This window comes from Chiloscyllium punctatum, chromosome 12 (assembly GCF_047496795.1).
Source record: "Chiloscyllium punctatum isolate Juve2018m chromosome 12, sChiPun1.3, whole genome shotgun sequence".
In the NCBI taxonomy this organism is placed as follows: Eukaryota; Metazoa; Chordata; class Chondrichthyes; order Orectolobiformes; family Hemiscylliidae; genus Chiloscyllium; species Chiloscyllium punctatum.
This window is the reverse complement of record NC_092750.1, coordinates 9,505,265-9,532,138: the sequence shown is the minus strand read 5'-3', so window position 1 is coordinate 9,532,138 and position 26,874 is coordinate 9,505,265. Positions and strand designations below refer to the sequence as shown.

Below are 26,874 nucleotides of genomic sequence, written 5' to 3'. Positions count from 1 at the left end.
TCTGTCTCTGTGTCACTGGGAAAATCAGCCAGGCATCTTACAGCTGATTCCTGGTGAGCATGAGATCAGGCTTGGCTTTGAGCTGCTCCATATTTGGCAAAACTGCCGACACTGACTGTCATGGTTCATGCACAAATAACCCTGGTAGAGGGAAAAGGGAAAAAAATCTGTAGAAAAATGATCATTTTAATATTTGTGGCAGTGTCAAATTGAAGTGAAGGTTACTTTCAAACTGGATTCTTGACTATGATCTTCGCATAAAATGAGTCTCAGCTCTTCATTGGCGAGTAGCAATGCATTTGCAACATTCCTTGCAAAAACACTGACTGGCGCTCCAACTCCAAAGGAACCTTTAGGCTGCCATCCAAAATTTGCAGCTCTGAATTCCTCATCCATCCTGGTGCCCAAAATCCCTCAGGAAGCACAGCAAGTGTCCTCAGCAATCTGTCTTCCCCATTACTCAACACTTTATCTTTGCAAAACAGAGCTAGTCAGAAGCAGACTTGGTAAGAGGGGATGGCACTATGAAATCTGATAACTTTAATTTTTCTAATGTATGAACATGCGTGACTTAAAGCCATTTTGCCAAATTTTTGACAATGTCAATTAGAAGTGTAACCATTACACTGAAGCGTTAATGAGTTCAGTGCTTAGCACGCACTCTATTTTTCTTTTGTCTTCTCCACATCAGCATTTTTCCCTGTGGGTAAAAGAACTATCCATTGTGAGAAGTGCTTGGAGCATGGATTTCCTTGGTTTAATCTCTGCACCGTGCTGAATTGGCTGATTTTGGCCAGATCACAAAGTTAGCACAACCCGACAACATATAATAGGAAGAAAACCTCAGAGTTCGCCAAAACTTCCAGAAGGTGAGGGAAGAAATGATTGGGGGGGAAACACTACAACTTATGTGTTCAAATTAATTCTTGCCTGAAGACTAATCCTGATTGAAAGAATATTGAACAGTTGACTAATAAATAGGCGACAGTTAGGCCTTTGCAAGCTCAGCACAGTATTCCAGCCATTTTAGCACACGTAATCATCAGCATCTAGGATAGTTTGACCAGTTAATGGTCTTGACTCAGTGATAAGGAACTTGATTTAAAAAAAACTGCTGAAGAACTGCCATTTTAATAGGTGCAACAGTATCGAATTTTGATCAAAGGCAAATATTGATATCTCAGACACTGTTGATAGCTTGAGGCTTGCTGTTTTTGGTAGTGTCATTTGAAACGTTTAACATTCTGTGGGTTTAGAGACGGTGTTCAGAACCATCTGCCCTTCCGCTCACGATAGTAAGTCAATAAGGAAAACTCAAAGGAATAGGGAAAAGGTTGGGTATACCGCAGCGACCTGTGCTGCGACTGGAGTAAATTTTCCACATGGTTTTGCGGCCAAAATTCTATTAGATTTAAAATAGTCATGGAAAAGGATAGACCAGATCTAAAAGTTGAAGTTCTAAATTGGAGAAAGGCCAATTTTGACGGTATTAGGCAAGAACTTTCGAAAGCTGATTGGGGGCAGATGTTTACAGGTAAAAGGACGGCTGGAAAATGGGAAGCCTTCAGAACTGAGGTGAGGAGAATCCAGAGAAAGTGTATTCCTGTCAGGGTGAAAGGAAAGGCTGGTAGGTATAGGGAATGCTGGATGACTAAAGAAATTGAGAGTTTGGTTAAGAAAAAGAAGGAAGCATATATATGGTATAGACAGGATAGATCAAGTGAATCTGAAGAAGAGTATAAAGGAAGTAGAAGTATACTTAAGAGGGAAATCAGGAGGGCAAAATGGGGACATGAAATAGCTTTGGCAAATAGAATTAAGGAGAATCCAAAGGGTTTTTACAGATACATTAAGGACAAAAGAGTAACTAGGGAGAGAATAGGGCCCCTCAAAGATCAGCAAGGCGGCCTTTGTGTGGAGCCGCAGAAAATGGGGGAGATACCAAACGAGTACTTTGCATCAGTATTTACTGTGGAAAGGATATGGAAGATATAAATTGTAGGGAAATAGATGGTGACATCTTGAAAAATGTCCATATTACAGAGGAGGAAGTGCTGGATGTCTTGAAACAGGTAAAGGTAGATAAATCCCCAGGACCTGATCAGTTGTACCCGAGAACTCTGTGGGAAGCTAGAAAAGTGGTTGCTGGGCCTCTTGCTGAGATATTTGTATCATCGATAGTCATAGGTGAGGTGCCGGAAGACTGGAGGTTGGCTGATATGGTGCTACTGTTTAAGAAGAGTGGTAAGGACAAACCAGGGAACTATTGACCAGTGAGCCTGATGCCGGTAGTGGGCAAGTTGTTGGAGTGAGTCCTGAGGGACAGGATGTATATGTATTTGGAAAGGCAAGGACTAATTAGGGATAGTCAACATGGCTTTGTGCATGGGAAATCATGTCTCACAAACTTGATTGAGCTTTTTGAAGAAGTAACATAGAGGATTGATGAGGGCAGAGCAGTAGATATGATCTTCAGTAAGGCATTTGACAAGGTTCCCCTTGGAAGACTGATTAGCAAGGTTAGATCTCATGGAATACAGGGAGAACTAGCCATTTGGACACAGAACTGGCTCAAAGGTAGAGGGTGGTGGTGGAGGGTTGTTTTCAGACTGGAGGTCTGTGACCAATGGAGTGCTGCAAGGTTCGGTGCTGAATCACCAATTTTTGTCATTTATATAAATGATTTGGATGTGAGCATAAGAAGTATAGTTAGTCAGTTTGCAGATGACACCAAAATTGGAGGTGTGGTGGACAGCGAAGAGGGTTACTTCAGATTACAACAGGATCTTGACCAGATGGGCCCATGAGCTGAGAAGTGGCAGATGGAGTTTAATTCAAATAAATGTGAGGTGCTGCATTTTGGGAAAGCAAGTCTTAGCAGGACTTATACAGTTAATGGTAATGTTCTAGGGAGTGTTGCTGAACAAAGAGACCTTGGAGTGCAGGTTCATAGCTCCTTGAAAGTGGAGTTGCAGGTAGATAGAATAGTAAAGAAGGCATTTGGTATGCTTTCCGTAATTTGTCAGATTATGGAATACAGGTGTTGAGAGGTCATGTTGCAGCAGTGCAGGACATTGGTTAGGCCACTGTTGGAATATTGCGTGCAATTCTGGACTCCTTCCTATTGGAAAGATGTTGTGAAACTTGAAAGGGTTCAGAAAATATTTACAAGGATGTTGCCAGGGTTGGAGGATTTGAGCAATAGGGAGAGGCTGAACAGGCTGGGGCTGTTTTCCCTGGAGCATCGGAGGCTGAGGGGTGACCTTATAGAGGTTTACAAAATTATGAGGGGCATGGATAGAGCAAATAGACAAAGTCTTTTCCCTGGGTTGGGGAGTCCAGAACTAGAGGGCATAGGTTTAGGGTGAGAGGGGAAAGATATAAAAGAGACCTACGGGGCAACTTTTTCACGCAGAGGGTGGTACGTGTATGGAATGAGCTGCCAGAGGAAGTGGTGGAGGCTGGTACAATTGCAACATTTAAGAGGCATTTGGATGGGTATATGAATAGGAAGAGTTTGGAGGTAAATGGTTCGGGTGCTGGCAGATGGGACTAGATTTGGTTGTGATATCTGGTCAGCATGGACGGGTTGGACTGAAGGGTTTGTTTCCGTGCTGTACATCACTGTGACTCTGAGATTTGCCAGTGCTATTGGAAAATATGGAAGAGCTGCTTTGTAGAGGACTGACTACTATGACAGAGAGAATACGATGTGGTATGTCTGCACCAAACACACACTGGCATGCTGTTGAGTAGCCACCCATTCAATGTGCAGTGAGCTGGTCCCATCAGGAGTGCAATATTCTGTAACTGAGTACAAATGTGTACGATTGGACAAGTGTTTAGAGCAGGCATTTGCATCCCACATAGTGTTCTTTTCTAAAGAAATAGGTTCAAATTCTGACAACCTGTTCTGATATTTAAGAATTCTGGGTATCATTGTGTTATTTATGCGGGTTGCCTTTGGTGAGAAAACATGAGTGGGAGAAAGTTGAGGCAGCCCCGACTCCTGGAGTACATGCTGCACGTGGTGCTGCTACATTTTCCTTTCAAGGTTTATTTTAATTTTGCTTGTGCTCTTTCAAGTCTGGAATCCAAGTTTGCCTTTTTAAATTCCTGGACTTCCAAGAGCAGGGGTTGTTGATCAACAGGGTGTTAATAGATTGTTTTGTTGTTCTCTCAGCCGTGACAGTCCTCTATTTGACTTCATTGAGAACTGCATGAGGAACAAGCACGAGATGGTAGTCTATGAAGCAGCCTCTGCCATTGTCAACCTGCCAAACTGTACAGCTAAAGAACTGGCTCCTGCTGTCTCTGGTAAGTGTGTGAAAGCAAAGAAAAATAGTTTGAATAAATATTGTAAAGGTGAAAATGCTTAGAGAATAACTTCTGTTCTGGCTCAGTGATTGAAATGTTGACCCTCTTAGTAAAGCTGAGAGGTTCACAAGGAGGTCTCCCAATTGTTCACCCTTGCAAAAGGGACCTGAGGAAATTGACCAAGCATTCTGCTTTCTCCAGTGTGCTGGTATAGCTTGTGCTTCACTTCCTCGACTTCAATAAGAATTTGTGTTTTAATGTGGTTAAAAGGTCTTGATAGGTTCCAACTATCAGAAAAAGAATTTAGTAAACTTATTCGGATGGGTAACCAAAAGCCCAATCAAGGAGCCTTTAAGGAAAAAGGGAAGTGCAGAGGTTTAAGGGAAGGAATTCCAGCACCTCTGGCTTGGAGAGCTAAAGGCAAGGCTGCTAATGGTGGGACTAAGGTGATGAAGGATGGACAAAATGTCAGAAGTTTGAAGAATATAGGCTAGGATATCTGTGAGCTAACAGTATGACTGAGGATAATAGTCCATTGCCTGGAGAACTGTAGACAAATTCTACATTTTACAATGCAAACTATTCCGTATTGCTCTATTTTTATTACTTTGTTTTTTGCCAGAATTTCTTGGTTGCCTTATTATCATCTCACAACCCTACACAAACAGTGTCTGTGATTAGGTTTGCATTAAGTTTAACAAATTCCTGATGACCATATGGCAGTGAGATGCAGTAATTTTTTGCTTTTTATGTGGCCTTTTATTCTGAACTTTTTTGCTCCCTGCAGTGCTACAGTTGTTCTGTAGTTCGCCTAAGGCAGCCCTGCGATATGCAGCAGTGAGGACACTCAATAAGGTAAGAGGAGATTTGAAGGGTGATATTTGCACATTGGCACAAAGGTTTTCTTTATGCTGAGTGGTTGATGCCAGTGATGGGGACCTATAGTTATGGAGACATGCTGGAGCAAAAGAGATTTTTTAAAAAACTTCCATTTAAATTGCGCAAAGATTTAATTGAATGATTTCCTGGGATTGGAATTCAGTGATGTGGTGCCTGACAAATGAAACATGGGAGAAAGTTTGTGCTCTATGGGATGTTGGGGCACATAATACTTTCCCACTGAGTAACTTGAGGCAGAGATCGTTGCATCTTCATAATGGAAGAGCAGATAAACAATAAAATGGAATGATCAAATGCAGAGAATGAGGACGGAAATGAGATTAGTTATCGATTGCTGTAACAAACTGGTGGTCATTGACTTTCTGAACTGTAACCATCCCACAGTAGTTACTGCTATCATAGCTAATGATTACTGTCATAAAACAGTTTTCTGAAGTTATTAATTCTATGCTTTTCAGCAAGCAGTTGTGCATTTTTGTAACACATTTCCCTAACTGTAAGACATTTTAAAAAGTTTTCAGCTAATGAAGCACTTTGAAGCTGTGGTAAAAATCGCAGCCTTCAAATTGTACACAGCAAACTCTCAGTTAAACAAGCTATGAGATAATCTATTGTGTTGGTGTTGATTGAGGGGATTTACTGAAAGCCTTTGATAAGGTGTCGCACAGGAGGCTGCTAAATAAGACCAGTACCCCTGGTGTTAGAGGCAAGGTACTTGCATAGATAGAGGTTTGACTGCCTGACAGAAAGCAGACGGTCTTTTTCAGAATGACAGCCAGTGACTATAGCGGAGTTCAGCAGGGGTCTGTATTGGAATCACAATGAATCACATTATCCATTAATAATCTTGGCGAAAGAACTGAGAGTATTGTTGCTAAGTTTTCAGATGATGCAAATGGTAGCATTGAGGAGGCTGGGATACTGCAGAAGGACTTGGACAGACTAAGAGAGTGGGCACAGGAGTGGCAGATGTAAAATAATGTGGGCAATTGTGATGTTATGCACTTTGATAGGAAGATTAGAGGCATTTCTAAATGGACATGATTTGGAGATGCTGGTGTTGGACTGGGGTATACAAAGCTAAAAATCACAAAACGCCAGGTTATAGTCCAACAGGTTTAGTTGGAAGCACACTAGCTTTCGGAGTATTGCTCTTTCATCAGGTGATAGGAGCGACGTTCCAAAAGCTAGTGTGCTTCCAATTAAACCTGTTGGACTATAACCTGGTGTTGTGATTTTTAACTTTCTAAATGGGGAATGGCTTCAGAAATCTGAAACACAAAGGGACTTGGGTGTTGTGATTCAGGATTCTCTAACGGTTAAAATGCAGGCTCAGTTGGTCGTTAGAAAGGCAAATGCATTGTTAGCATTTATTTCAAGAGGGCGAGGATACATGAACAGAGATGTACTGTATGAGGTCTGGACAGATCTTATTTGGAATATTGTAATCAGTTTTGTGCCCTGTATCTAGGGAAGGATGTGGTAACGTTGGAGGGGTTCCAGAGGAGGTTTACAAGAATGATTCTGGGCATGAAAGGATTGTCAAATGAGGACTTTGCGACTGTATTCAATGGCATTTAGAAGGATGAGTGGGGATCTGATTGAAACTTACAGAATAGTGAGAGGCCTGAATAGAGTGGACATGGAGATATCTCCACTATTCGGAGAGGCTAGGACCGTAGGGCACCGCCTCAGAGTGAAGGGACGATCTTTTAGAACTGAGGGGAGGAGAAATTTCTTTAGCCAGAGGGTAATGTCTCTGTGGTATTCATTGCTGCAGAAGACTGGAGGCCAAGTTATTGAGTGGATTTAAGACAGATTAGGGGTTTAGATAGGGTTGACAGTGAGAACCTTTTTCCGCGTATGGAGTCAGCTGTTACGAGGGGACACAGCTTTAAATTAAGGGGTGGTAGGTATAGGACAGATGCTAGGGGTAGATTTTTTACTCAGCGGGTTGTGAGTTCATGGAATGCCCTGCCAGTAACAGTGGTGGACTCTCCCTCTTTATGGGCATTTAAGCGGGCATTGGACAAGCATATGGAGGTTATTGGGCTAGTGTAGTGTAGGCTTCGGTCGGTGCAACATCGAGGGCCGAAGGGCCTGTACTGTGCTGTATTTTTCTATGTTCTATGTTCTAGACAAAGTTGATCCTTGATTAGTAAGGGGATCAAGGGTTATGGGAGAAGGCAGAAGAGAAACATAACAGCCATGATGGAATGGTGAAGCAGACTAGATAGACAAAACTGTCTAATTGTGCCTTACAGTCTTATCTCATGTAAATTTATTTTCCATGAGTTAATAATCTGTCGCTATCAGCGTACTAATTTCAAGGTATTATGTTTAAGTCTCATCTTGCATAAGTGTTTAATGTTTTATGCAACAGAGGTGGCTCCCTTACTTAAACAGTTGCCTTTAGAATCACAGAATCATACAGCACAGGAGAAGGACATTTGGCCCAATGTGTCTGTGACAGCAGTTTGCAAGCGCTAATTATTTAGTCCCATTTCCCTACTCTTCCTCATGACATTTGTTCTTTTTTATTCACTCGTGGGACATGAGCATCGCTGGCTGGCCAGCATTTATTCCCAGTCCCTAGTTGCCTTTGAACTGACTGGCTTGCTAGGCCATTTCAGAAGGCAATTGAAAGTCAACCACGTTGTTGTGGGTCTGGAGTCACATGTAGGCCAGACCAGTGAAAGATGACAGTTTCCTTCCCTGAAGGATATTAGTGAACCAGATGGATTTTTCCGACAATCGACAATGATTTCGTGGTCATCAGCAAATTCGTGATTCCAGGTTATGATTGAATTCAAATTCCACCATCTGTCCTGGCAGGATTCAAACCCAGATCCCTAGAACATCAGCTGAGTTTCTGGATTAATAGTCTAGCGATAATACCACTGGGTCATTCCCTCCCCAATGATGGTCGAATTGAATTTGCCTTATTTTGTTGGAATTTTTCAACGTGCGTTCAGTGTCAGTGGCATTCATCGGGGGGAGGAGATCAGTGCGCTGATGGGCAGTTGAGTTTTTTGTTTAAAGTTGCTGCTCTGCTTGTTTTCCAGGTGGCGATGAAGCATCCATCAGCTGTGACTGCCTGCAACCTGGACCTGGAAAACCTGGTGACCGACTCGAACCGCAGCATTGCCACACTCGCCATCACCACGCTGCTGAAAACAGGCAGTGAGAGTAGCATTGACCGTCTCATGAAGCAGATCTCCTCTTTTATGTCAGAAATCTCAGATGAGTTCAAGGTAACCATTTCCACCTCCCTATTCACTGATGGCGCTCAGTAATCTTGTGCATTTGTACCCATTTCCAGAATGTTTGGTAATTCCCAGGCATCCTTACCAGATTTATATTTTTTATTATTAAAGAAAGGGATGTTCTTGTTTGATAAAGAATTGACAGCACAGGAATAGGCTCCAGCTATGGTCTATGTGGTTAGCACTGCTGCCTTACAGCACCAGGAACTCAGGTTCGATGCCACCTTCAGGCGATTGTGTGGAATTTGCCCATTCTCCCTGCATCTGTGTGGATTTTCTCCAGTGCTCTGGTTTCCTTGCACAGTGCAGAGGTGTGTAAGTTAGGTGGATTGGCCACACTGAATTGCCCATTGTGTCCAACCATGTGCAGGCTAGGTGGGTTAGCCATGGTAAATGCAGAGTTACAGTGATAAGGTCATTGCGGCATCCATGGGCTGAATGGCTTGCTTCCTCACTGTAGGGTTTCTATGTCAGTGTTTATGCTTCAGATGAAGTCAACTTACTCCCTATTGGATATCATCCTATCACCATATCCTTGTGCATATCAAGTTTGCGTCATATATTTCCAACATACCTATTTCAATTAACCTATATATTATATAGTAATATTTTTCACCCTCCATTTTGTTCATGATCTGTTGCCAGTGTTACACATCATTGGGTTCCAGCAATGTGAAAAAGATGATTCCCCTTTTTGGACGGATCTAGAACAAAGGGTAATTAAAAATAAAGGGTTGCCTATTAAATATAGAGTTAAGGAAGGATGTCTTTCTCATAGAGAGTCGTTAGTCTTTAGAATACTTTTCCTCATTGTGTTGGAGCCATGGCCCTTGGATAATTTGAAGAAAGAGGTGGACAGATTCTCAATAAGCAAGGAGTGAAATGTTGTCAGGAGTAGGTGGGGTTCTGTCAGGAGCAGTCAGGAATGTGGAGTAATCAGGTCAGGCAGGATCTTATTGAGTGGTAAAGCAGGGTCTAAGACCTTATCTTCTACTCCTAATTCATGTGTATGTCGTCCACCTAAGAGACCTCGTATATCCACTGAGACTATGGATATTATACATGTGCACACGCTGTCTTTCCAGCAGAGACCACTTGTCGGAGGGCAGGAACAACTCGAGATGATTATTCCTCCCTAACCAGGGGCCCTCAAAATCAATTAAACTGTGACCTGATTGCAACCAGCACATTTGGTATGGAACTGAATACAGACTCTGTGCCTCGTTATACATTTTGTGGTACATTTAGTTACCAGGCCACTGGGGGAATAGATTGTTCTTGATTTCAGAAACAAACAGCAGTCTAGGACTTGGAAGAATCCAGCGATGCAGGGCTGGGACCTAAAGGCAGGAAGGGAGTGGAAATCCAGCGGCTCTGGGAAGGATGCAGAAATGAGATTGACAAGATCAGCTGGGATATATGTTTTCTGACTTGGGAGTGGACGTGCTCTATGCTGAGTGACAGCTGACCGTGTGAGGCACATCACTCGTTGTTCTGGCAATTCCTCCATGATCTTGAAGATATTAGGTTTGACTCTCTGGTGCTTGAGAGTCCTTTTGACCTGCAGATCTGCGGCATCCCTTCTCAGCTGTGTCTAGCCTGAGCCGCTTTTGTATGTTTGATTTGGCTTGTTTTTAAGTGCTTTGTTTCTGATTTAAAGACAAAAACCATGTTTGGAAAGAATACTCCTCTGGCTTGCTCTTTGATGTTCTTCCAATGATCTTGTATTTAGGTGGTGGTGGTGCAGGCCATCAGTACTCTGTGCCAGAAGTTCCCACGAAAGCACTCTGTGATGATGAATTTCCTGTTCACTATGCTGCGGGAAGAGGTGTGTTAATTTATGATCGAATACTTAAAAATTACTGCTTCCTTTGTAAATAAAGGGTATGTTTTACAATTACTTTTGTTAATGTCCTGGATCATTATGAGCAGAGTTTACAGCTGCCCTCCAATGGGGAGGATTCGGTTAGCTCAATGGGCTGGACGGTTTGTGCTGCAGAGTGACACCAAAGTGCAGATTTGATTCCTGCACTGGCTGAGGTTACTATGAAGGTCCTTCCTTCTCAACCTCATCCCTCGCCTGGGGTGTGATGACTTTCAGGTTAAACTCACCACCAATCATCATTCTCTGTCTAATGAGAGAACAGCCCTATGATCCTCTGGGACTATAGCGACTTGACTGCAATTGCTCAGGAACTTTGCAGAAATTTAAAGTAGAGAAGGAGAACTATTATGCCTGTATTGTTTTTTGAAAAACCTATCCAATTAATCTCACTTTCTCCCCAAAGACCTGCAATTTTTTCTTTTTAGTTTCAAGCACATATTCAATTCCCTTTTGCAATTTACTATTGTATCTGCAGTCAGTGCTTCAAACAATGCCTTCCAGAGCCCTGTAACTCACTGCATTTTAAAACAAAAAGAAAATCTCCTTCCCTTCGCAAACCAGTTCTCCTAACAATTATTCTGAACTGATGTCCTCTGGTTACCGATCTTCTGGTCTGTGCAAATAGTTTTCTCAATCAGTTCTGTCAAAATCCCCTTTCAAACTGAACCCCATTATTCAATTTATTTTCTTATCCTTACCTACTGTACGGTTGATGTGAGATTTAATAGAGGTGTTCAGAATTATGATGATTACAACACCAGTGGGGTAAAAATCACCTTGTGAGGTGGTTAACCCACAGTCCTGTTAACATTACATGGTATTCTGGTCTCTGCTATCTTAACAGAAATTTGATAAAGAACTTGATAAATCCTGTTAACCTAATATCCCACAGCCGCAATATTATTTGGATTAAAAATACAGAAGAAAATGGTGTGCATCTTTTTGAGTGTATTAGGAACGTTATTCAAACGTGTAGTTTGCTGCTTTGTAAATTACGGAGTCTAGTTAGTCACACAGCACCAAAGAGGCTCTTCAGCCCGTTGAGTCTGTCCCCACTTATCTACACCAAGTTGTTGTATATGGTTATGTCCAAAGCAGGTTCCTTCAGGACAGCAACAGAAAGTGTCATTTTTGTTTAAACTATGTGTTAGGATGTTTTCCCAACAGCTGATCAGTTCCCCTGTTAATCCAATTATTGAGTTACACGATTGGAAGATCCCATTTTCCCACATTACCATCCTCATGTTGCAGAGAATAAAGCGGAGCAGGTGAAAATAAGACACCAGAGACATTCTTTTTCAACTCTGGTTCATTACACCATTTTGAATGTTTATCCATATATGTTCATGGGGCGTTCAGATAAGTGGCTTACAATATTAAATCTCTCTGCCTTCCAGGGGTGGGTCTTTCCAAATTAGTTAATCAGCAACCAGCAGATGGTGTGACTGTCATTTAATTGTTCAGCAGTGAGGAATCTAAAGTTGGTTCATGTTCTGAATTCTGACATTCCCTTCAGGGTGGATTTGAGTACAAGCGTGCCATTGTGGAGTGCATCATCTGTATTATTGAGGACAACCCAGAGAGCAAGGAAACTGGGCTGGCTCACCTCTGTGAGTTCATTGAGGACTGTGAGTTTACAGTCCTGGCCACCCGCATCCTTCACCTGCTCGGGAGGGAAGGAGCCAGGACCCCCAACCCTTCAAAGTACATTCGCTTCATCTATAATCGGGTCATCCTGGAGAACGAAGAGGTCCGAGCAGGTGAGTTGCACTTTGTGTCTGCTTATAAAAGATATTTCTTTTTTTGAAAAAGAATGAGCCAAAGAATGCTCAGAAGGTGGTGATCACAGAGGAAGAAAGAAAGAAAGAATATAATATTACCTACCTGTTTGTATTTCATTTTATTAATTCATGGGATGAGTTTATCACAGGCTGGACCAGCATTTATTGACCATCCCTAGCTGCCCAGAGGGTAGTTTAAGAGTCAACCATATTGCTGTGTAGGCCAGACCAGGTAAGGATGGCAGTTTCCTTCCCTAAAGTGGCATTAGTGAACCAGATGGGTTTTTCTGACAATTGAAAATGGTTTCATGGTCATCGTTTAATCCTTAATTCCAGATTTGTATTGAATTCAGATTTCACCATCTCCCATGGTGGGATTTGAGCCCAGGTCCCCAGAACATTATCTGTCTATGGATTAACAGTCCAGTGATAATACTACTGGGCCATTGCCTCCCTGTATATACTATATATACTTTAAAGGAGGTCAAATTGAATGATGGAACTCCCCAACCTGTCTTCTCCTGGATTTTTTTCTTGAGGCAAGGAACAGTTGTGGGAGTTCCTGTGAAGTAAATCACAATGGTACAATACAAGGGCAATTGTACTAGCTCAAATGTTGAAGCTGGAGTGCTGAATTTTACCTTCACTGTACCTGTAGACTTCAAGTGTGTGGTTTTAAAGCACCTTGCTGGATTGCAAACTCAAATAAAGGAACTGTATTTCCCTCTTTCTAACATTTTTGCAGCTGCTGTGAGTGCCTTGGCAAAGTTTGGAGCCCAAAATGAAGAGATGTATCCCAGTGTAAGCGTGCTGTTGAAGAGGTAAGTGCACATTACAGCTATATGCTATATGTTATTACCAAAGTCGAGTGAATATAGTGACACAGTGAACACATACACAGTGGGTCTAATTGAATATTGGAACTGGGTGGAAGGGCTGAACAATCTACTGTCTGTTTCCCAATGTCAGGTGTACTGTCCTGTTCATCCTCCCAACACAATTTATCTATTCTGTGTAAGCATAGTGTCAGAGAGAGCAAATAAACCATCCAGTGTAAATTTACTGATCTGAGAATATCGTGGAATATTTCCAGCATGTTCAGAAATACAGCATCAGCTTCACAGATATTTAAAAGTCTGATGCAAGTGTTTCTATTCTTACTATGACTTTGTTGTATTCACTTGGTTCCATTCTATTCTCTAGTGGTTTGCTATATGGCTGACTGTTCAGATTAAAATTTGTGGAGCTCAGCTTGCTGTAATTAGAAACAACAGTATTTTTAGGAGAATGAGAGATTGCTCCTTACAGTTTCTCATCTGGTCATTGATGATCTCTGGCAGAGAGGGACACTTTGGTGGTAAAGAGAAATGAAAATCTCTCTGGCTTTTCTGTCCTGTTTTTGATGTGGTGACCACTAGCTAGAGTGCATGGATGTGACAGCATTGTAGTTCTGTTACTGGACTAGTTATCCAGAAGTCTGAATTAGTCAGCGAGCAACATGAGTTCAAATTCAATTACATTAGTTGGAGAAATTAAATTTGATTACTTAAATTTAGAATTAAAAATCTTGTTTCAGTAATGGGGTCCATGCAACTAGAGAGTTGTCATAGCAAGCCATCTGGTTCACTAATATTTTCCATATCTTAACACCTATCACTGTATGCTATCTTCTGTTGGTTTCAGCCAAGAAATGTCTCGATTTTAAAATTCTCTTGTTAGTTTCCAAATCCCCCAAGGCCTTGCTCATTTCTGTCTCTGTAATATTCTCCAGTCTAACAACCTCTAAGATATATTAATTCCTCTAATTTTAAAGTTATTTACCTAATTAATTTGTAATTGTTTTAATTGATGACTGCATCTTCAGTTCCCTCGGTCTTTGGTTTGGATTTCCTTTCCTGCACCTTTCTACCTTGCTTCCTGGGCGGCACAATGGTTCAGTGGGTTAGCACTGCTGCCTTACAGCACCAGAATCCCAGGTTCGATTCCAGCCTCGGGCGACTGTCTGTGTGGAGTTTGCACATTCTCCCCTTGTCTGTGTGCATTTCCTGTGGGTGCTCTGGTTTCCTCTCACAATTCAATTCAAAGTGCAGGTCAGGTGAATTGATCATGCTAAATTGCCCATAGTGCTAGGTGCATTAGTCAGAGGGAAATGGGTCTGGGTGGGTTGCTCTTCAGATGGTCAGTGTGGATTGGTTGAGCCGAAGAACCTGTTTCCATAATGTAGGGGAATCTAATCTAAAGTCGAGAACAGAGCAGGTCAGGCAGCATCCGAGCAGCAGCAGAATCGACGTTTCGGGCATAAGCCCTTCATGAGGAATGAGATTGTGAGCTGGGGACTGAGAGCTAAGTGGGGTGAGGCTGGGGGTTATGGTAGCTCAGAATGCAATAGGTAGATGAAGGTGGGAGAGAAGATGATAGGTCGGAGAGGAGGGAGGAGTGGACAGATGGGAAAGACGATGGACAGGTCAAGAGAGTGGTGTCGAGTTGGAGGCTTAGGACTGGGGTAAGGTGGGGGGGGGGGGGGGGGGGGAGGGGGGGAAATGGGGAAACTAGTGAAATCCACATTAATCGTGTGTTTGCAGGATCCCAAGGTGAAAGATGAGGCGTTCTTCCTCCAGATGTTGGCTGGTTAGGGTTTGGCGATAGAGGAGGCTCGGGACCTGCATGTCCTTGCACCCGATGTGGTCTTCTCTACGTCGGGTAGACAGGACTTGAGTCTCTTTATTCCTTTAAGACAAACCTCAAAAACCTACTTGTATTTAGCCTTTCGGAGTTCTGACCTATAATTCCCTGTGTGGCTTGGCTTTGTGTTTTGTTTTGAAATGTTCCTGTGAAATGCCTTGGGGTGTTTTATTACTTTAAAGGAGCTACGTAAATATAATTTGTTATAACTGTTGTAACTTCAAGAAAGGAAATCTTTGATCTTAGGCCACTCAGTCATAACAAAACTGTTCGGAGAAGCTATAATCCACGCAGTATGGTTTAAGAAGGTAACAGCATCTTTTTATGAGCACTGAGGAAAGTGTAATAAATGCTAGTCTTCTCAGCAATGCTGCTAGAAAAAGAGTTATTGGGTAAAAAGAGGGTTGAGCTCAGCTGTTAAAGGAAAGACAAATATATATTTGTTTATATTATGTACCATTTTGCTCAACCCCAGGACATTCCAAAGTGCTATACAGTTAAGTAGTTTTTAAAGTGTGATTGCTGTGTAATGTAAGAATTCCACAGAGAGTATCCAGCAAGCTACCACAAAGAGGAATTAATTAAATGACCAAAGCGTTTACTTTAGCTATTGATTGAGTGACAGTGGACACCTTAAAACTAGGAGGCAGTGGTATAGTGGTAACATAACCAGAGCCTCGGGCTAATATTTGGGGGACATGGATACGTACGTTTGCCATTATAGCAGATAGTAAAGTTGGAATTCAGTAAAATCTGGAATTAAAAGCTAGTCTGATGTAACCATGTAAGCAATGTTGACCTTTTTTAAAAAAAAAAGTCTGTTTGCCAATACCGTTGAGGAAATTTTCCGAATCTGGTTTGGTTTATAGAATGGGTGAAAGAAGGGGATGAGCTGAGTCATCAAGAAGGGTCCCTCGACCCGCAATATTAACTCTGCCTTCTCTCCACAGATGCTGCCAGACCTGCTGAGTTTTTTCCAGCAATTTCTGATTTTGTTTCTGAGCCTCGTTATGTTTTACCAAGTGAGAATCACTTGGATAGAATCCAGGTGGGGTAAGCAGAAGTGAGTTCAGTGGATTATGGGGAAAGTTTCACTGACTTTTAAATGTATGGTTGATGTGTTGTGACTGTAACTGCAGGCAGAAAAGTCACATGTCTGGAGCAAAGCTCATCCATCTGCAACCAACAACACCTCAAAATGTACTTGCACATTTTCAGTGTTTTATTGGAGAAGGCTTCGAACAACCTGGTGCCTAGGCTCACTGTGAGCGCCTAACATTGGTGTTAGAAAGTACTGATGGTGCCCATCAGATATTTACACAGTGTCACTGTCAGCTGCTTCTTAAATATATATTTGATTTGGTTTCTTAGTGAATTACTGTGGGTTAAAGCATAAGGGTAAGAAGCTGCTGTTTATTAAAGCAGTATAACGTACTGTACTTCTGAAATAAGATTTTGTCTTTTATGGAAAGCCAGTTATAGTTTAGGTTGATATTCCCTGTGCTGCACTGTCAGAGGTGCTGACTTTCAGGTGAATTATTAAACCAATGTTCCACTTACCTCGCTCCAGTGGGTGCAAAAGATCTGTAGCACTATCAGTGGGTTATCCCTGGTGTCCTGGCCAATATTTACCTCTGCAATAACACCAGAGTAATAGAAAATAGATTACCTGTCTATTTATTGGATTGATGGTCGTGGGATCCTTGCAATGTACAAATTATTTCCTGTACTGCAATACTGATTAATTGCTTTCTAAAAGCACTTTTCAGCAGTTAGATATATCCTGAAATCATGAAAGATGCTATGTAAATGCAAGGCCATTTCCCCCCCCACCCCCTCTCTTCCCCCCCCCCCCCCCCCTCCCCAAAATCATTAAGATCTGCTACGATGGATCTCTTGACTATTGGGTTGTTACATCGACAGTGCAGTCATTAGGGTTGTACAGCTCCCTGGTAACCCCTGAGAGAATTGTTTTGTCAAACCCTAGGCAAACGCACAGCCAGCTGTACACACAGCATGTCTTTAGTTGGGAGTCCTGCCCTCGACTTTCCTTCCCCTTTTTAAGGTTCCCAAACACAACGCTAAAAGAATAAGATGACACATATTTTAAAATCTGTGCACTTAAATATATTTGAAATATTAGAAATGGTCTTGGCTATTTCTATTTACTGTGGGGGATTTGCCTACGTAACAGCGGTGACTACAGTTTAAAGTAATTCATTGACTGTAAAGTGCTTCGGGGCATCTCAAAGGCTTATAAATACAAGTCTGCTTGTTCTCAATAAAACCTTGATGCTGTGAAAGTTATGATTTATATTCAGTTTGGAGAGGTTGAAATTTTTGTATGATAATTTTAAATGTTCTGCTTTGAAAGCTGTTGCTAAATTGCGCTGTATTCCATTTTAATGAAATGGGTTTTTCAATTAAATGTCAAGAATTATTTTAAAAGGTTTAATGACTGTGTGTTAAACAGATTTGAGTGGCATTTTTATGAACGTATTAGCCAGTTTGTTGAATTAGCACTCAGAATTTTAACCTGGAAGGATCAGTCTTAGGACTTCCCAGCGTCGTAAGTTATTTAAGAGGCTTAATAATTCTAATTCTAAAGGGAGAAATCCATCTTGCCAGCAGAAGGACTCTGTATTAACACAGATTTGGACTGATGCTAAACTTGTGGCAATATCATTTGAATTTACAAGGTTCTGCCAGCACCTGCTATTCCCATACCTCACAAACCTTGCTGTTTCCCATTCTCAGTGTGGGGTTCTGATCCCCGTGGCGTTGCCAAGGGAAATTGCAGAACAGAGATCAGGCATTTCTCAGCAGGGTGGCACAGAAACACCTTGTAAGGAAAGCTTTAATTAATTATGTTACCATTAGGTTTTAAGTGACCTCCTGTCAGCACAAAGACTAGAGAAGCTGGGTTTGTTCTGCTTGGAATACGTAACTTCAAGGAGAGATCTGTTAGAGATGTTCAAAATCTTAAAGGGTTTGGGTTTTTTAAGAATAAGTAAGGAGCAACTGTTTCCATGACCAAACGGATTGGTCACCAGAGGATACAGGTGTAAGGCAATTGGTAAAACGACATGAGAAACCTGTTCCCCGCACCCCCCCCCCCCCCCCAACAATGAGTTAAGGTGATGTGCAATGCACTGATTGTAAGAGTAGTGGAAACAAATTAACTAGTAACTTTCAAATAGAAATTGGGTAAATACTTGAAGGGGAAGATTTATCAGGTCAAGGGCTAGGATGAGGCAGTGACTAAGTGGGAAGAGCTCTTTCAAAGAACCACTGAAGATCAGATGAGCCAGTAGCCAGCTACAATGCTATATAATTCTACAATCATCTCGTAAAAACGGTTGCTATTCATGCTTCAACTGATAAAGACATTCTGCAGATCCCACAACCTGTCCATGTTTGTTCACCCTCAAGAACTCTCTAGCTCTTGCAGCTCTGAGATTATTGACAGGTTGCTGGTGCCAGCTGTTCAGAAACTTAAAACTTCATTCGCTTTGACAGCTAACTCCTCCTGAGGGCACTTGCACAAATCCTGTGACTGCCTTGGACAGGAGCTGCGGAGTGATTTTGTAGTTATTGCAGTTAATTGAATAAGCTAAGATGGAAAAATGCAAATTCACACATAGGCAAAGTGGAAGCAAGGCTAAAAAGTGGGCATTAGAAACAATTCCTCACATTTACCAAAACTTGATAACTAGCAGTCCTTGTATCCTGAACTGTAACTCATGATGCACATTTTTGCAGAATTCAGGTGTGAAAATGTGTTATTATTGATAGTTCTCCTTGTATACTCCATTCTTACAAAAGCCAATAAATACCTTTTGAGCCAGGAATAAGAGGGGGCTTTCCTAGGAGGAGAGATTAAGTAGAATAGATGTATACTCATTGGAGTTGAGAATAATCAGAGAGAATCTAATTAAAATTTGCAAAGTTATTTAGAAGGTTATGACAGAATGGATGCACTCCCAAGTTTGGAGCAAGCGATCATAGTTTCTGCTGAAGGGGCACCATTTAAGGAGGAGATGTAAAAAAACTTTCCTTACTGTAGGTAGCAAATCTTTGGAACTCACTACCTCAGTGGGCTGTAGATGCTCACTTCAATGCAATATTCGAGCTGGGATTGGTGGACTGACGGGAATCTCAGGATATAGATTTGGAGCAGGGTGGCATTGAGGTTAATGATCAGCCTACATTTTATTAAGTGGCAGAGCAGGCTCAAAGGCCTACTCTCCTATTGTATTCCTAACCCTGTTGTCTTGAGAAATTATTAGAATCTTTAAGTAATAACATACATTTCTGGATAGCGTTCCAGACTACTGTTGCCTCCTTTTACTAATTATAGGGCTACATAACCTGCCAAGTCTCTTTGCTAGGTTAGAATTGTAGGGTTTGACTGGATTAATTTACTTGCTGTTTCTGTATACCTTTACATATCTTAGGATTGCTTTTAGTTACACTGGAGGTTAATTCATACTGATGAAAGAGTCTGTAAATAATGGATGTAGGTTTGCTCCCTGAGCTGGGAGGTTCATTTCCAGACATTTCATCACCCTACTAGGTAACATCTTCAGTGGGCCTCAGGAGAAGCAGTGTACATGATTCCTGCTTTCTATTATATGTTTGGGTTTCTTTGGGTTGGTGATATCATTTCCTGTGTGATGCCATTTCCTGTTCTTTTCCTCAGGGGGTAGTAGATGGGATCTAACTCGATGTGTTTGTTGATAGAGTTCCGGTTGGAATGCCATGCATCTAGGAATTCTTGTGCATGTGTTTGTTTGGCTTGTCCTAAGATGGATGTATTGTCCCAGTCGAAGTGGTGTCCTTCCTTATCTGTATGTGAGGATACTAGTGAGAGGGGGTCATGTCGTTTTGTGGCTAGTTAGTGTTCATGTATCCTGGTGGCTAGTTTTCTGCCTGTTTCTCCCATGTAGTGTTTGTTACAGTTCTTGCATGGTATTTTTAAATATATAAAATATATTAAAAATATATTTAAACAACACATCCATCTTAGGACAAGCCAAACTGAGACACGCACGTGAATTTCTAGAAGAATTTCTAGTTAGCAAGGACTTTGATAAGAGCAAAAGAGTGGAAGAAGGTCATATTGAACTCAAAATTAACGTTGTTTTTCTCTCTCGACAGATGCTGCCAGATCTGCTGAGTTTCTCCAACAATTTCTGTATTTATTGAGTGACTTTGATTATTTTTCAAGTAAACCATTCCACCTTTTTATTTGCTTCCATCTAAAACTGCTCTGTGATGCACCTGCCTTCCCCTAGTCAATTGGAAAGACTCTTTGTCACGTGATTGGATGATTCTTCACATACATTCGCCCCAGCCTTTTTTTACATTTACAGTACATAATCGATATGTAGAGGTGTTCAAGGAAATGTTGAAAACGAAAATAATTCCCCAACCTTATTTAACAGCGCTCTGATTAATTCTTCTCCTGGATTGCTTGCAGTGGTGTCTGGGAAATTAGACTTCAATTCCTTGAGACTATTCTAATCATGTAGGATTAGCAAACCCTAGTTAGCAGTCACTTTCCAGTGTCTCTGCTAGTGATATAATGGGTTATGTTTGGGGGTGGGGTGATAGTGAAGGAGGACTGATCCAGTTGGAAAGGTTTCCAATAGAAATGACCGCTAACTCTTTAAACATACCACTACCAGCACCTCTCTGCCCATGGGCCTTTGTTTAAAATTCTGCACTGTTGCTAAAGGTAAATGATCAAACCACCTCAAAATATATTTGGATAGCCTGGACTCTAGCTTTTTTTATTTTAAAAACAAGTTGTGTTGCAACTCGATTAGTCAAACTAGCAGCCTTGCAGTAAAGTACACTTTCTTCACGCACTTTTGTTAAAAGAAAACAAAGAAAAAAATTGGAAGAACTTAACTCTATTAGAAAACTAGGCTGCTTCTATTGCCCCAACTTTCATGGGCGGCACAGTGATTAGCACTGCTACCTCACAGCGCCAGAGACCCAGGTTCAATTCCCACCTTGGGCAACTATCTGTGTGGAGTTTGCACATTCTCCCTGTGTCTGTGTGGGTTTCCTCCGGGTGCTCCGGTTTCCTCCCACAGTCCAAAGATGTGCAGGTCAGGTGAATGAGCCATGCTAAATTGCTGGTAGTGTTAGGTGAAGGGATAAATGTAGGGGAATGGGTCTGGATGGGTTGCTCTTCGGAGAGTCGGTGTGGACTTGTTGGGCTGAAGGGCCTGTTTCCACACTAAGTAATCTAATCTAATCTTTCAAAAAAAAAGTCCAAGACCTCACAAGCTGTTCACTTTATTCAATTCAAACAGATAGCTCTGTCTTAAAATCTCTCTTGCAAAGAAAAAGGACAAAATACACCTCCTTAAAGCCAGAGAATTGTCACAAAATTATTCTGAAATTAGATTAAAATACTTACACTTAAATATTTCATGCTGTGCACGCACTCATACCAATCCAAAGTCACAGCCCCATGTCTTTTGTCTCAACTGAATCAGTGTATATTTTCTCGTCTATATGCTAGAAAGATACAATCCAGAGACTATTTAGCCCAACAAGTCTGTGCTAGCTCACTGAAAACACAATGAAATAAATCCTCACTGTTCTTTTCCAAACGCCCAGCAAAGTATTTTGTTTTTCTTTGATTTGTCTAATTTTCTTTTGAAGACTGTAATTGAATCTGGTTCCTCCACCAACCAAATCATCGTAACTCACTGTGAAGGTTTTCCTGCACTTGTCCCAGGTTCTTCTGTCAATTACCTTTAAATCTGTGTCTTCTGGTTGCTGATCCTCCTGTCATTTCTGATGTAAGGCTGCATATTTTGCACAGATGCATGATGGATGATGACAATGAGGTGCGAGACCGGGCCACCTTCTACCTGAGTGTGCTGGAGCAGAAACAGAAGGCACTGAACTCTGCTTACATCCTCAATGGTAAGGAGTGTCATGTGTGTCAGTCCTTGTTTTGCTCGTGTGTTCGCTATGGTTGCTTGCGTGTTCATCCTGGTCGCTCCTGTGTTTGCCCCAATCAAACTGTAACAAGTCACAAGTTAATTGAAATAACTAAGAGCTGAGTTTTGTTGCACTGCACCTGGTGGGCAATGCTTGCACTTAACTAAATTAGTAACGGCGTGATTTGGTGGAGGTTTTATTTTAAAAAAGCTGGGTTCTTGTAATACAGTGGGAATACGTCTACTCCATGTTAAAGTCCCACCTGTTCCAGAGGAGTGTAATAATATCTCTGCACAGGTTGGTTAGAAAATATCTGCAAGATTATTAGAGGACTAGACAGGATGAATACAGATTCACTTTCTGGTTAGCATTATCTGTATTCAACTGAGTACAGTGAAAAATTTACAAATCACCACTTATGGTGCAGTCTTAGGTACACAGGTACCTAGGTACAGTTTCTTAAAAGTATAAATTCTAAAGGAGAGAAAAAAAATTTAGAAAGTGTAAAATCCAGCATTACAGATCACTGTGAAAGAGTCTAGGAACAGAGGGCATAATCTCAGAATAAGGATTGCAAATTGAAGACAGTGCTGAGGAATTTCTTCTGAAGGTAACAAATCTGTGGAATTTTTTTATCACAGGGGGCTGTCGAGGTTGGGTTGTTCAGAATATTCAAGGCTGAATAGGCAGGTTTTTAAACAGTAAGGGAATCAGTGGTTGTGTGAAAAGGGCAGGACAGGAGAGTCCAGGTTGATCAGATCAGCCATGATTTTAGGCAAATGGCAGCACAGACCGGACAGGCTGAATGGCCTACTTCTGCATCTACATCTTATGGTTTAAAAGCAACACATTGAGCTGAATTATGACAGTCTGTGATCTACCAGTTCGAGCAATGACACTTGCACTGAAGTGAGTGTCAGGGTCTTCAGTAGTTACACAACGAATATAAGAATAATATGCATGGTGTGTTTCAGATTTTAAGCTTTAAAGCGCCAACATTGTTTTACACACAAGGCACAATTAAAAAGCAATGCAACTTCTCCCTGTCCAGGTCTGCAAGTGTCAATTCCAGGCTTGGAGCGAGCACTGCACCACTACACACTGGAACCATCCGAAAAACCCTTCGACTTAAAATCAGTTCCACTGTCGATGGCTTCCTCTGCAGAACAGAAGACTGGTAGGTGCAAGTACATATGGAGCTTATTCCTTTCTCACCCCTGGTAAACCATGGACTTCATTTGTTTTTGTCATGGACTTCCTCACGAAAGTAGTGGAGGCACTATTCATTTCAAAAGCAGCTAGACTGGGTTAGGGGAGACCTTTTTTTTCCTGTAATTGCATGAGACAAGTTGAACGGCCCTCCTCATTTTTGTGTCTCTCAAATGACATTTTGAGAAGCAGCTGGAGTTTAATGGCTACCCTCAAACTACTCCCTTTCCAGAAAATGGAAAAGGCAGTTTTTGTTGATGCTGCATTCCTTTGGGAAAAAAAGAATTTCATGAGCTTGTTTGAATTAATCACTAGCTTAGGGCTGCTACGAAGGAAGGACATGTGAAGGTCAGCTAGCTGTTGGAAAAGGCTGATAATGAGGTCTTTTTCTTCTTTCCTTTCCCCTGTCAGAACTATGCTGAAGGACAGAGATGACTTGATCCCTTTGTGAATCCCTGCAGAGCTTGGTGAATTGCACTGGGAGTTAAAAAAGAAGCCTATAGGCAGTTGTGTAAAGGGAGGCATCTTTGCTGCTCTCTCTGCAACCTCTATCCTTCCCCAACAATATTTATCCCTGTTGACTTTTTACTGATGTTTTATTATTTCCAGAAATCTCTCCAGCAACCGCAGTCAAAGTGCCAGAAAAGGTGGCATCAAGTAGACAGGATATTTTCCAAGGTAAGAGAAGCTTTGACTACAGAAATTTCAGCTTGTAGTGTAAGAATTGCAACACTCGATTCAGACTTGCTGCATGCAATAAACCACAAATGAAAATCTCGTTCTGTTTCAGAACAACTTGCTGTTATTCCAGAGTTCAAAGGGCTTGGCTCACTTTTCAAGTCTTCATCTAATCCCGTCCCCCTCACAGAATTGGAGACAGAATATGTTATCCGTTGCACCAAGCACACCTTCGAAAATCACTTTGTGTTCCAGGTATGTGACTCCTAGGCCTCTCAGCTGTCCTTTTTCACTCATCCCAAAGCCGGTTAGAATCGTTAATCTTAGAGTTTGCAGTTTCCTACTTTGTAGGTGTTGTTTTTCAGTCCTAATGCTGAATGTTTAACTTGCTGATTTGAGCTGAAATAGCAGTAAAGGGAAGATTTGCATTTAATTTATACAGTGCTTTCCATGATCTCCCAAAGAACTCTGAGCCAATGAAGCACTTCTGATGTATGGTGGCTCTTGTAACATGTCAGGGGCTGCACACCCTGGAGTCAAGAGGCATTTTAAAAAAAGAAATACAGTTGAATATCACTTCCCATCCTCGCTGTGTCACATGATGCTTTGTAACCATTGGAGTACTTTTGAAGCACTCATTTTGGTGGGTGGCATGGTGGCACAGCGGTTAGCACTGCTGCCTCACCGCGCCAGAGACCCGGGTTCAATTCCCGCCTCAGGCGACTGACTGTGTGGAGTTTGCACATTCTCCCCGTGTCTGCGTGGGTTTCCTCCGGGTGCTCCGGTTTCCTTCCACAGTCCAAAAATGTGCAGGTTAGGTGAATTGGCCATGCTAAATTGCCCGTAGTGTTAGATGCAGGGGTAAATGTAGGGGAATGAGTATGGGTGGGTGTGCTTTGGCGGGTTGGTGTGGACTTGTTGGGCCGAAGGGCCTGTTTCCACACTGTAAATAATCTAATCTAATTTTGTGCATAGCAAACTCCTACAAACAGCTATGTGATAATATCCAGATAGTGTAGTTTCTTTTGTGAGCAATATCTATTAACCAAGTAGCACTCGAACCATACAAGTGCCAGGCAATGACCATCTCTAAAAGGAGAGAATCAAGCCATTTTCTCTTGACATTCAACAACATTACCGTTGCTGCATTTCCCACTGTCAACAACCGTTGACCAGAAACTGAATTAGACTAGTCAAAAATACTGTGGCCAGAAGACCACACCAGAGGCTGGGATTTCTCTGCCACTTTCTGACTCCCATAACCTCTCCACCATCTATAACGCACAACTTGGGAGTCTCTGCTTACCGAATGTGTATGGCTTGAGAAGCTTGACCGCTATGCAAGACAAAGCTTGAATGACATTGTATCCATCACCTTCAATGTTCACTGCTAATACACAGCGACAACATTGTGTACCATCTACAAGGTGCATAGTAGTAATTCCCTCCAACAGTTCCTTCAACAGTACTTTCCCAACGCCAAGCCTTTGCCATCCATAAGGAGACGGTAGCAAATGCAGGGAAGCGATACCAGCTGCATGTCCCTCCTCTGAGCCACATACCATCCTGACTTGGCACTACATCATTGTTCCTTCAGTCTGGCTAGGACAAAAATATGGAACTTCCTGCATAACAGCACTGTGGTTGCACCTACACTGTCAATACTGCAGTGGTTGAAGAAGGCAGCTCACCACCACCTTCTCAAATGTAATTAGGGATGGGGAAGAAATGCTCCTCTTCCCAACAGCACAAACATGCTCCTTTCTAAATAAAATGTAAGGACATAAATCCCCCGCTACTACCAGAGTAAATGCTGTGGAATCTTTCATGTTCACCGAAAAGGATAGGTGGGGTCTCGGTTGAAAAATTAAGCTGAGAGGCAGCACCTCTGATAATGCAAAATTCCTGTTGTACCTGATGTCAGGCCAGATTATGGTCACCGATATGGGGCCAAATTCATGACCTTATGTTGGAAAGACAAGAATGCCATCTGATCTATAGGCCTAGGACTGCACTTGGCATGGCCCACACTCTGCAGTCCTGAATTAAGTATTAACTACTGTGGGTAGCTGTAAAGTCAACCCTTCTCATCGAGAGTCAGGGCCAAAAGTTCCAATGATCACTTCACTGCAGTTTCACCTGCAGAACCATGTGAAAGTTGGGACAATGGATCTTGGTATGGTGCTATCTTCTAAAGTTGTCTTTTGTTGAAGAGAGGGAACAGAAAGGAATTTGAACTCTCATCTATATGGACTTCAGTAAGGTGTTCGACAAGGTTCCCCATGGGAGACTGATTAGCAAGGTTAGATCTCATGGAATACAGGGAGAACTAGCCATTTGGATACAGAACTGGCTCAAAGGTAGAAGACAGAGGGTGGTGGTGGAGGGTTGTTTTTCAGACTGGAGGCCTGTGACCAGTGGAGTGCCACAAGGATCAGTGCTGGGCCCTCTACTTTTTGTCATTTACATAAATGATTTGGATGCGAGCACAGTTAGTAAGTTTGCAGATGACACCAAAATTGGAGGTGTAGTGGATAGCAAAGAGGGTTACCTCAGATTACAACAGGATCTGTACCAGATGAGCCAATGGGCTGAGAAGTGGCAGATGGAGTTTAATTCAGATAAATGCGAGGTGCTGCATTTTGGGAAAGCAAATCTTAGCAGGACCTATACACTTAATGGTAAGGTCCTAGGGAGTGTTGCAGAACAAAGAGACCTTGGAGTGCAGGTACATAGCTTCTTGAAAGTGGAGTCGCAGGTAGATAGGATAGTGAAGAAGGCGTTTGGTATGCTTTCCTTTATTGGTCAGAGTTGGGAGGTCATGTTGCGGCTGTACAGGACATTGGTTAGATCACTGTTGGAATATTGCGTGCAGTTCTGGTCTCCTTCCTATCGGAAAGATGTTGCGAAACTTGAAAGAGTTCAGAAAATATTTACAAGGATGTTGCCAGGGTTGGAGGATTTGAGCTACAGGGAGAGGCTGGAGCTGTTTTCCTTGGAGCATCAGCGGCTGAGGGGTGACCTTATGGAGGTTTACAAAATTATGAGAGGCATGGATAGGGTAAATAGGCAAAGTCTTTTCCCTGGGGTCAGGGAGTCCAGAACTAGAGGGCATAGGTTTAGAGTGAAAGGGGAAAGATATAAAAGAGACTTAAGGGGCAACTTTTTCATGCCCAGAGGGTGGTACGTG

The 26,874-nt window shown here is 42.0% G+C and overlaps 1 protein-coding gene across 2 annotated transcripts in view; it reads left to right on the top strand.

Annotated features, from left to right (window-relative positions):
* Positions 1 to 26,874, top strand: part of LOC140483589 (coatomer subunit gamma-1) — a 74,641-nt gene that overhangs the window by 37,564 nt on the left and 10,203 nt on the right. For both annotated transcript variants that reach the window (XM_072581823.1, XM_072581822.1), the window contains exons 10-19: positions 4,184 to 4,317; positions 5,105 to 5,172; positions 8,283 to 8,471; positions 10,216 to 10,311; positions 11,885 to 12,128; positions 12,895 to 12,970; positions 21,676 to 21,779; positions 22,849 to 22,974; positions 23,616 to 23,684; positions 23,797 to 23,939. In XM_072581823.1, coding sequence (XP_072437924.1) covers positions 4,184 to 4,317; positions 5,105 to 5,172; positions 8,283 to 8,471; positions 10,216 to 10,311; positions 11,885 to 12,128; positions 12,895 to 12,970; positions 21,676 to 21,779; positions 22,849 to 22,974; positions 23,616 to 23,684; positions 23,797 to 23,939 — 1,249 coding nt within the window. The remainder of the gene's footprint in view (positions 1 to 4,183; positions 4,318 to 5,104; positions 5,173 to 8,282; positions 8,472 to 10,215; positions 10,312 to 11,884; positions 12,129 to 12,894; positions 12,971 to 21,675; positions 21,780 to 22,848; positions 22,975 to 23,615; positions 23,685 to 23,796; positions 23,940 to 26,874) is intronic.